The 9,827-nt window shown below is 31.8% G+C and overlaps 3 protein-coding genes across 4 annotated transcripts; 1 reads left to right on the top strand and 2 right to left on the bottom strand.

Annotated features, from left to right (window-relative positions):
• The first annotated feature begins 358 nt into the window (after window positions 1–358).
• On the top strand, window positions 359–3,587 carry LOC108721476 (tubulin gamma-1 chain). 2 transcript variants are annotated; one of them, XM_018446029.1, is made up of 9 exons: window positions 359–564; window positions 1,036–1,238; window positions 1,322–1,468; window positions 1,594–1,730; window positions 1,909–2,215; window positions 2,600–2,731; window positions 2,846–3,028; window positions 3,142–3,353; window positions 3,560–3,587. In XM_018446029.1, the coding sequence occupies exons 1-8, from the start codon at window positions 516–518 to the stop codon at window positions 3,343–3,345; spliced, it is 1,362 nt and encodes a 453-aa protein (XP_018301531.1). In that variant the 5' UTR covers window positions 359–515; the 3' UTR covers window positions 3,346–3,353; window positions 3,560–3,587. The 2 variants fall into 2 exon arrangements, with proteins under 2 accessions (XP_018301531.1, XP_018301530.1); XM_018446028.1 differs by lacking the exon at window positions 3,560–3,587 and having other exon boundaries at window positions 3,142–3,505.
• Trmt61 (tRNA methyltransferase 61) lies at window positions 3,498–5,641 on the bottom strand. The gene is made up of 5 exons (XM_018446030.1): window positions 5,541–5,641; window positions 5,008–5,449; window positions 4,654–4,926; window positions 4,263–4,432; window positions 3,498–3,934 (listed from the first exon to the last, which is right to left on the bottom strand). Exons 2-5 carry the CDS (start codon window positions 5,360–5,362, stop codon window positions 3,758–3,760), a joined length of 975 nt encoding a protein of 324 aa, XP_018301532.1. The 5' UTR covers window positions 5,363–5,449; window positions 5,541–5,641; the 3' UTR covers window positions 3,498–3,757.
• Window positions 5,642–6,741: 1,100 nt separating this feature from the next.
• Window positions 6,742–9,154, bottom strand: RpLP0 (ribosomal protein LP0). The gene is made up of 5 exons (XM_018446022.1): window positions 9,112–9,154; window positions 8,312–8,406; window positions 7,697–8,107; window positions 7,261–7,605; window positions 6,742–7,014 (listed from the first exon to the last, which is right to left on the bottom strand). Exons 2-5 carry the CDS (start codon window positions 8,363–8,365, stop codon window positions 6,868–6,870), a joined length of 957 nt encoding a protein of 318 aa, XP_018301524.1. The 5' UTR covers window positions 8,366–8,406; window positions 9,112–9,154; the 3' UTR covers window positions 6,742–6,867.
• Between the last annotated feature and the right edge of the window lie 673 nt (window positions 9,155–9,827).

Here is a 9,827-nt window from a genome sequence, read left to right as displayed (position 1 = left end):
CTCTATTGTAGATCCGGGGTAATGGCTTATTGTAGAATGGCCATTATGGATTCCATCCTATGAATAGGACGGGCATAAGAATACGAGCATATTGCTGGATTCACACTGCATTCGATTTTCGTCGTACGACGCTTTGCATCCAATCAGAAAACAGGATTCCGATAATACAAAGCAAAATTCATCGACTAAAAATATTTTTTACACCACTGCCCATATCACCCAGCTGATTGGTTGCTACTTCCGCTACTTGATGCTTGACGCTTGCATGTGAATGAACCTTTATATCATGGCTGCGATCTGTGTTTTTGTCGAACACATTTTTGTATATCGCAACGCAGCTTGTTTATAGATTCGCCGGCCGTGAATTGGATCTTTGATCCAAAATCTACGCATGATACTGTGATCCTTCATTTTGAATCGGAAAACCAAAAAGGGGATTAAGAAGAAGAAGAAGAAGACTGTGAATTCCTTTTCTTAAATTCTCTCGACGAAAAATATTTTATTCAAATATTAAAATGCCGTGTGAAATGATAACTCTGCAACTTGGTCAATGTGGCAATCAAAGTAAATAGTTACATTTTATTTTGTAACAGATGATGCTACTATTAATTTTTAAATATAAGTTTTGAAGTATAATATAAATTCAAATAGTGGCATAAAAGTAACATAAGTTTAATAACTGTATGGTTTTTTAACTTTGGCAATTTTAGATAAGCATAGCCATTTTACAATGTATTCTTTGTTTCCTGTTTCTTGTCATTTGTCTCTTGCCTTTCTGACCAAAAGGCAAGAGACAAACAGCAAGAAATAGGAAACAAAGAGCACATTGTAGAATGGCTATCAAAGTCAGAGTTTTACGAAACTTAAAACATTTTGTTAAGTTCATCTAGATCCTTACATGAATAAATCAAACAATTAAGGAAAAAGACCTGTAAACGATCAGATCTTCAAAACATTATGTAGCTTTTTGTGCAAAGTCTTTTACACTTGTAACATATGTATTTGTACATTTACATATTTTGTTTATTTTTGCAGTTGGATTTGAATTTTGGAAAAGGTTATGTGCAGAACATGGAATTAATCCAGAAGGAATTTTAGAAGATTATGCAACAGAGGGAATGGATAGAAAGGATGTCTTTTTTTATCAGTCAGATGATGAACACTACATACCACGAGCTGTATTATTGGATTTGGAGCCAAGAGTAATTCATACTATTATGAATTCTCCATACTCAAAGGTAATAGATATATATAAATATATGTATATATAGTGTTTTATATCATTTGACATTAAAGTTAAAATTTTTCATTTTGTTATAAGCTGTATAATCCTGAAAATATCTACTTGTCAAAACATGGTGGTGGTGCTGGAAATAACTGGGCATCTGGATATCATCAGGGTGAAAAATTACAGGAAGAAATCTTTGATATTTTGGATAGAGAAGCTGATGGTAGTGACAGCTTAGAAGTAACTATTATTCTTGTATTTTAGTACTCTAGTAATATGTGGAATCCTAATTTGATGTCTATAATATAAAAATATTCTTCATATTTTTAAATATAATTGTTTTAAGAATCATGGAATTTGTGTAGGGTTTTGTTTTGTGCCATTCTATAGCGGGAGGTACAGGTTCTGGCATGGGATCTTTTATGTTAGAATCTCTTGCTGATAGATTTCCCAAAAAATTGATTGAGACATACAGTGTTTTTCCAAATCAAGATGAAATAAGGTAAATATTTATTTGTTTAAAAATTCTTTGTATAATATATAGATATACATACATTTATATATTTATATACATTTTTCGAAATACAAGTCTGATATGGTCGCTCTGTTACATTCTATATACATATACAGACATATATATATATATATGTGTATACATAGACATAGCATTTTTGTTACAGCGATGTCGTAGTACAACCATATAATTCATTGTTAACATTGAAAAGGCTGACTCAATGTGCAGACTGTGTGGTAGTTTTGGATAATACTGCTTTGAATAGAATTGCTTCAGACAGATTGCATATCCAGAATCCCAGCTTCACACAAATTAATAAGCTTGTTTCAACAATAATGTCTGTTAGTACCACCACTTTGAGATATCCTTCGTATATGAACAATGATTTGGTTGGTTTGATTGCACCACTTATACCAACTCCTCGCTTGCATTTTCTAATGACTGGATATACTCCACTTACAACGGATCAAGAGGTATCTGATGATTTAATTATTACTTATTTCATATTTTGTCAGAATATAATATGAAATATAAAATATTTGAGATAGGTATTCATTGTATAATATATAACAATATTTAATAATTAATACTTTTATATATGAAATGATATGAACTTGGACAAAAATTAATTCTATCTAAAAATGTGTAATTGCATATTATAATTTTGTAGATTGATGCATTTGCAAAAAACTAATATCAGAGAAAATCAAATATTTTTTCCTTTATTTGATTTTTATCTTTATTTAAAGAAAAATTATATTTCTGCTCAGATTATTAGAATAATCACATTTGATATTTAAATATATTTGTATTTTGTACAACATATGTCTACATTCATGAAAATTATTGAGAAACAGGGTGCATCTGTGAGAAAAACATCTGTCTTAGATGTGATGCGACGATTGCTACAACCGAAAAATATGATGGTTTCTACAGCATTAGACAGAAATGCATCTCATTGTTATATATCCATTTTAAATATAATTCAGGTAATATTTTTGTTAGAGAAATTCACTTATTCAAGAAATTTATTTATTAATTTATGTTTCCTTATATTAAAAGAAATATTATATATTGCTCAATATATAATGTATTTTGAATAGGGTGAGGTGGATCCGACCCAAGTGCACAAATCATTACAAAGGATTAGAGAGCGAAAACTCGCACAGTTTATTCCGTGGGGTCCTGCTAGTATACAAGTAGCTCTTTCACGAAAATCTCCTTATATACAAAGTACACATCGCGTTTCTGGTTTAATGTTAGCTAATCATACTAACATATCATCGGTAAGAGTATTGGCTGTTGAATTATCAAAACTTATCGTCTAATATCACAGCACAATATATAATATAATATAATATTCTATATTTGATTTTAAATATTGATAACTGTGTTTCAGTTGTTTGATAGAGCCTTACAACAATATGACAAATTGCGTAAACGTGAAGCATTTTTGGAACAATTCCGCAAAGAAAAAATGTTCGAGGAGAATCTTGATGAACTGGACAATTCACGAGAAGTTGTAGAATATTTAGTGAAAGAGTATCAGGCTGCGACTCGAGTTGATTATCTGAGTTGGAATCCAAATAAGGCAGATACATAAAACAATAAGTATGCAAATGATCAAACCTTTTTAGTGTTTCCAGTTTTCATTACATTAAGTTTTATATCGCCATTATATTTATAGTTGACAGAATATTTGTAGGATACCATTATCACAATATTCTCACAAAAACATTTGTTAATACAATAGAAATGTAAATTTAAAAAATGGGTTTCTATTTGAGATGGTAACAAAACTAATTTACGAGTTTCAGTTAAGGCTCCTGAATAGTCGCCGTGGCCATATAGGATTGTGACGTCACAAGCAAGAAATAATTGTTTAAGTTTCTTGCATGACATTTGTAAATAAAGAGAATTATAAATAAATATAAAGGCGTTATAAAATATAATTGCTCAGGAGCCTTAATTAACCGTTATTTAAATGCGTATTGCACCTTAGTGCAGTCGTTTATTCATTTGTCAGAATTTCTACACTGTAAATGAATTTCTTTTTTGCGTGCATAAGTAGGGGGTAGAACAGCAATTGTAATAAAGCCTGTATGACCAGGTAATGAATGAGATTGAGTAACTGTAAGAAGTTTTTCTTCTTGTTTTTCTTTTCTATTCTTGTGAATATCTTCAGTTGTGTGCTATAATAGAATAATTAAATTTTTCATTTTTATATTATTCAGGTTATTCTTTTTGAAATTTATTCAATGTCTTAAAATCTTTTCTCTCTATTAAAATATTTTACAAGAAAATATACTAAAAATACAAAATTTTATAAAGTTATAGAAGTATGTTAAATTCTATATTTTGTATATTAATCCGTGAAAGTCAATATAATATTTACTATAGTTATATAGGTATAATTAATATACTATAGTTTTAGATGAGATAGTAATTAAATATTATTTTAATTTATTTGTATCATATGCAATTAAAGATTTTTCACTAGTAATGATAAAATATACCAACCTTGTGTTTCAAACATTCCAAATCTAATATTGGCAAAAGCTTGTACTGAACGTTCATTTCTCTTTGCAAACATTCGTACGTATGTAATTCTATAAATCCTTCACAAATTAGTTTTGTGCAAGTACGTTGAACTTGTTCGATACAAGGAGAAAAGAAACAAAGTTTTCCACCTGTTGGATAAAAATTTTATATCGTGCATTATTATAATAATGAATGTAACCCAATTCTATGTAATACATTTATTTATTATATCTTCATATATGCTTATATGTATCAACATTTATTCAAATTACATATATCTTTGTGCAGATATTAAAATACTGATCCTAGAATATTTATCAATTAAAATTCTTCACAAATAAAAGAAAATTAAATTAAAAAAAAATTTCACCTGCTTTTTTTAAAGCAACTGTAGCATGCTCTACAGCTAACCATGGATGTGGAAGATCTAAAAACACTGCATCGACTTTATGCTTTAATTCTTCTCCAAATCCTTCTAAGCAAACATCCTTTTCTTTCAAAGTTACAAAATCACTCAAACCATGTTTTTCAAATTCTGTGCTAGCAATAGATACACGTTGTTCATGAAAATCAAAGGTATACAAATGGCCACTTGGACGTATCGTTCGAATTAATGCATGAGATAAAGAGCCGCTGCCAGTACCTAAAATTAATTATGAATAAAATAAAGCTGTTTTCTTTCAATAAATATTGTGTGTATCAGCATAATGTATGTGTGACATACCTGTTTCAATTATTATACTTCCTGGTCTAAGTTCCATCAAATGTATAATAAAACTTATATCTGGACTATAGATAATTTGAGTTCTATGAGGTAGTGTCAGCGTCCAAAGTTCTGGCGTTGGCTGCAATACATATGCCCAGCCTCGAGTCAACTCGACTTTTGAACCATATTTTTGTCCAATGAGTGATACGACTCTTAATGCACCATATGCAGTGTTGAACACATTGTCTATGATTTTGCCTTTTTTATTGGAAATTTTCTCCTTTACTTCTAAAGGATGCATGTTGTTTGGATTTAAATATAAAATAACAATATCTCCATCTTCAATAACTTCTTTAATTTTCTTGAAACTCATTTCGTAATTATTTAGTTTAATCCTCTTCAGCTCCAATATTGATAAAATTATGCTTATTTGGTGCGTTTTTGTGCAAAACGAAAGAATCTGATAGAAAAAGGTATAAAATCATTTATACTTTGTTTATATCATAATCAATTATTTCCCTCTCATTTAACTGTTATTGGTTAATTCTTACAGATTACGGCTAGTATAAATGATCCTTATCGCTCTGCTCTGCAAAGCGAGATATTAATTGTTAAGTTAATGACTGTACAGGTTAAAAAATCCGCGTTGTATCAAAATACCATGGCTACAAGCATGTAGCAAGCATGATGGAATTTATGGAATTCCATCATGGCTGCAAAGCAGTGCAAGGTGTGTTCAGGAATTAAGCCTTGAACACAACGAGTAGCACAGGCAATAGAATAATAGATTTTAACCTATCAGAAACCGTATATTCTAGTATATAGTTTCTGATAGGGTCAAGCCTGAGCCTGATTTATAATGGCCTATTCTCTCTCTCTCTCTCTCTCTCTCTCTCTCTCCTGTGCTCTTCAATAAGTGCATCCAGAAGCAGGACCGCTCAATGAGCGCTTAGTGAGCTCTTGTACCTGTTTGGTCTATATTTCTAACTCTAATGGAATATGCTAATCAGATGCAAGAGCTCAGTGAGCGATCGTGATTCTGGATGCACCTATTGTGTTTTTTAATAGTGAATTCGGTCACTTGCACTACACTAGGATTGCGTTCGGAAACATCACCCAGGTGTCCCCCATGTATCATTTTATCCTTATTTAACATTGGATGAATAAAAAGGATAAAATGACACGCGGGGGCACTCGAATGTTGTTTCCGAACGTAGCCTAGATAAGTGCATACTAAAAGCTACTTTACATGAAAAATTAGCGAAGTTAAATGTAAAAGTATTATATATAAATATTTTAAACGATTTTTTAACTATTTACTAATGATATAGTCACGTTATTTAACAAAATATACATGTATCATTTCATTGTCAAAGTTGATTATATTGTATCACTGCATTGAGATATTTTATGTAAAGCGGTTTTTAATATGTACTGATGCAGTCTAGTGGGAGTAATCGAATTCACCACAAGGCTCTAAGGACTGTACAAGTGCACACAAAGGAATAGGGAACAGAGAAAAAGAATTTCAGAATAAATTTATCAGAAATTATATTTTACAGTATATGGTTTCTAAGAGATGGAAATTCTCGTTCTCTGTTGCCTGTTCCTTTGATTGGGAGTTCTTTGTGCCCATGCCACACTATGAGCATACAATTTGTATATATTAACATGTGCGCGCGAAATCACTATTACTAAAAATTCTTCTAATATTGTTAAGAAATACAAAGATGATAAATAAAGCTAAAATCCTTTCAATTTTATTTTACTTTATTTTCAGAAGCATTTATAAAATGATCCAAAATTTGAATCGATTCTTGTTTGACAAAGGTTGTTTCAGATAGACGTTTAAGCATATATAATGTGAGTACATATGCATTAGTCGAATAATCCGAAACCCATGTCATCGTCTTCTGAGTCTGATTCTTCCTTCTTCTCTTCCTTCTTCTCTGCAGCAGGAGCGTCGGTAGCTGCAGCTGCTGGAGTTGCTACAGCAGCAGCAGCAACAGCAAACTTGCTTGGATCCTATAAACAATTCCATTATTTTTAATAAATACGATTTCTCGACCAATTATGTATAGAGTATTTACATTAAGTTTAATTCAGACTGCACTTTTGTGCGATATTTCAACAACAATCTTGACGTGTCAATGGGTTCAACTATTTCTAGCTCTGATACGTGAACCAAGATCCTTAGACGCGTAATGTTTTCATCATTATATTCATACAAGAATAATTAGAAACTATGAGATATAATGTATAAAATCACACCTTAACGTATTCCTTGATAGTAGTAGCTTCCGCAAATTCAACCTCAGTAACAGCAGCGACAGCTAGCAAGTTCTTGAAGCCGTTTACAATACTATGTGGCGCGCTAGCGACTGTAGGATAACCAATCATCAAGCAAACTGAAGCTAAATTTGCGACTCCTGCCATGAATTTTTCACGTAAATCTTCAGGTTTGATGTCCAAAATCTCAGGCGCAAAAATAGTACCAGAATCATATACTTGTTCAACTAGTAATCCATAAGAAAAGGGCGAGATATTCAGCATGTTCAAAAGCGTGGCTTCGGAAGCTCCTACTTTATCACCAGGTTTGAGGATATGAACATCATTCTATAAAACATAATATCCAGTAATTATTACATATATCCATGCAGAATGTGAAAGATTGATAGAATTAAATATGAATTTCGCAAGTACTTACTATTATTTCAATGGTACCCTTAGAGATCTTAGTTGGTATACTCAAAGCTTGGAAAAAAGAAGTTTTCTCAGGACCAAGTCCTGTGTTTTGTGCAGGAATGATAACGCTTAAGGGTGCAATGGCTCCTGCCCTGGCTGGTGCACGTACTTTATTTTCCAGTAGTTTGTCCCTTACTTCAATCAAATCACCTCGGGTGAAAACAAATCCAACATTACCACGAATGTGAGGTAGTAATTTCTCTAATGCTGCATTGCGTTCTATATGACCACGAATGGCTTTTCTCATCATAGTATTTTTTCCCATCAGTACGACTGCGTTTCCACGCAATGACATACGAATCTGTTGCATTTGCTTTGAGCCAACATTGTCCGCACCCACAATGAAGCATTTAGGAAAATCGTCTAATAGTTGCTAATATTTAACAAAAATTATTCTGATAAGTATTTTTTAAATTATACATTTTATAAATATAAAAATAAGTTATATAAAAAAAAATATATATATATACACATGTATATAAATTACATATTTGTATTTATAAGCAATTTATATGCTATTAGGTTATACATACGATGAGATTAGAACTAAACAATGAATACAAAAGGAAGTACTTACAACAAGTTTAGTGAAGTAATTTGACTTCCATGTTGCTTTATCCTCCCTACCCATCTTGAATAGTGCGGTAGGGATTCCTTATGGGAATTTAAGGACTAGAAATAGTTAAAGATTGAATTTAGATAATATAAAAAAAATTGCTATTAAAAAATGATATTAATACATTTTTAGGACAATAAATACAAAATATATTTTTCCTACATATTCAAAATTCCACAAGCGAGTCATTTCTAAGTCTTATGTCTCTCAAATTTTAAAAAAAGTATTTTTCTCATAAATTTACCGCATACTTATAGTGAATTCGATCACTCGCACTACACTGAATCGGTGCATGTTAAAAGCTGGTTTATATAAAATATTTCAATGTAGTGATACAATATAATTAACTTTGCAATATATAAAATGATACATATATAGTTTGTTAAATAACGCGACTATATCATTAGTAGACAGTTAATTGGTTAAAATATTTATATACTTTTATATTTAACTTTGTTAATTTCATGTAAAGCAGTTTTTAGTATGCACTGATCTAGTGTAGTGTAAGTGATCGAATTCGCTATTAATTAAAGAATATAATGTAATTAACACGCCACATGTTCCGATGCTAACGAACTTTCGATTATCTGAAGGCACATGATATCAATAATTTCATATTCGATATAGCTTAAAATAATTATCTAATACAACTTTTGTACTATTTTTATATAAAACTGCAGCATCGTAAATCGAAGATGAATAATAAAAATTGATCATTTAGAGTGATATTGTAGAAATAACGAATCGACGATTTTACATACCTCAGCAACGAACTACAACACACTGGAAAAGGAAACGGAAATGACGGTCGTCTTGCAACTAAAGCAAGCTAAAATCACTAGATATACAGGGTCGGCCGAATAATAGGTCTGTTCGCGTTGCATGAAATCCCCAAATATTTTTGCACTTAAAATGAGATAGATATATTTTGGCCTTGGAAAAGAGAGAAAGTGAAGATGCCGAGTGCAAGCAACGCGAACAGATCTAATATGTAAAAACGGGCATGACGTGATTCCTTATGAAAAAATAAACAAAATGTGTAGAATAAAATTTTTCGGTCTTCTGCTTAATTTTCGAGAAAATCGAGTTTGAAAATCCACTGCGTACGCATTTCGGACCAATTTCTAGCATCGTGGACACAAAGCTGGTTCTACGTTAGGGTGAAGTCCCATCAGGCATGTTTGCCGCGTATCGCGTAAGCGCATAACCAATCAATAATCAGTAAAACGCGAAACTATAACAGCAGATCGCTTCTGATTGGTTACGCGGTTATGCGATACGCGATAAATACACCTCATGGGACTCCACCCTTAGTCGCATCGCAGCGTCGCAAACGTTGCGGTCCAATCAACGTCAAGCTAGCTCGACTCTGATTGGATTGCAACGCTTGCGACGCTGCGATGCGATCACAATGTAGAATCAGTTCAAGGCTTAATGCGGGGTCTACAATAGAAGTCGTAACGGTCGTAATGGCTCC

Source organism: Mycetomoellerius zeteki, unplaced genomic scaffold (assembly GCF_001594055.1).
Source record: "Mycetomoellerius zeteki isolate Tzet28-1 unplaced genomic scaffold, Tzet1.0 scaffold174, whole genome shotgun sequence".
Taxonomy (NCBI): domain Eukaryota; kingdom Metazoa; phylum Arthropoda; class Insecta; order Hymenoptera; family Formicidae; genus Mycetomoellerius; species Mycetomoellerius zeteki.
This window is presented reverse-complemented; position numbering and strand designations above follow the sequence as displayed.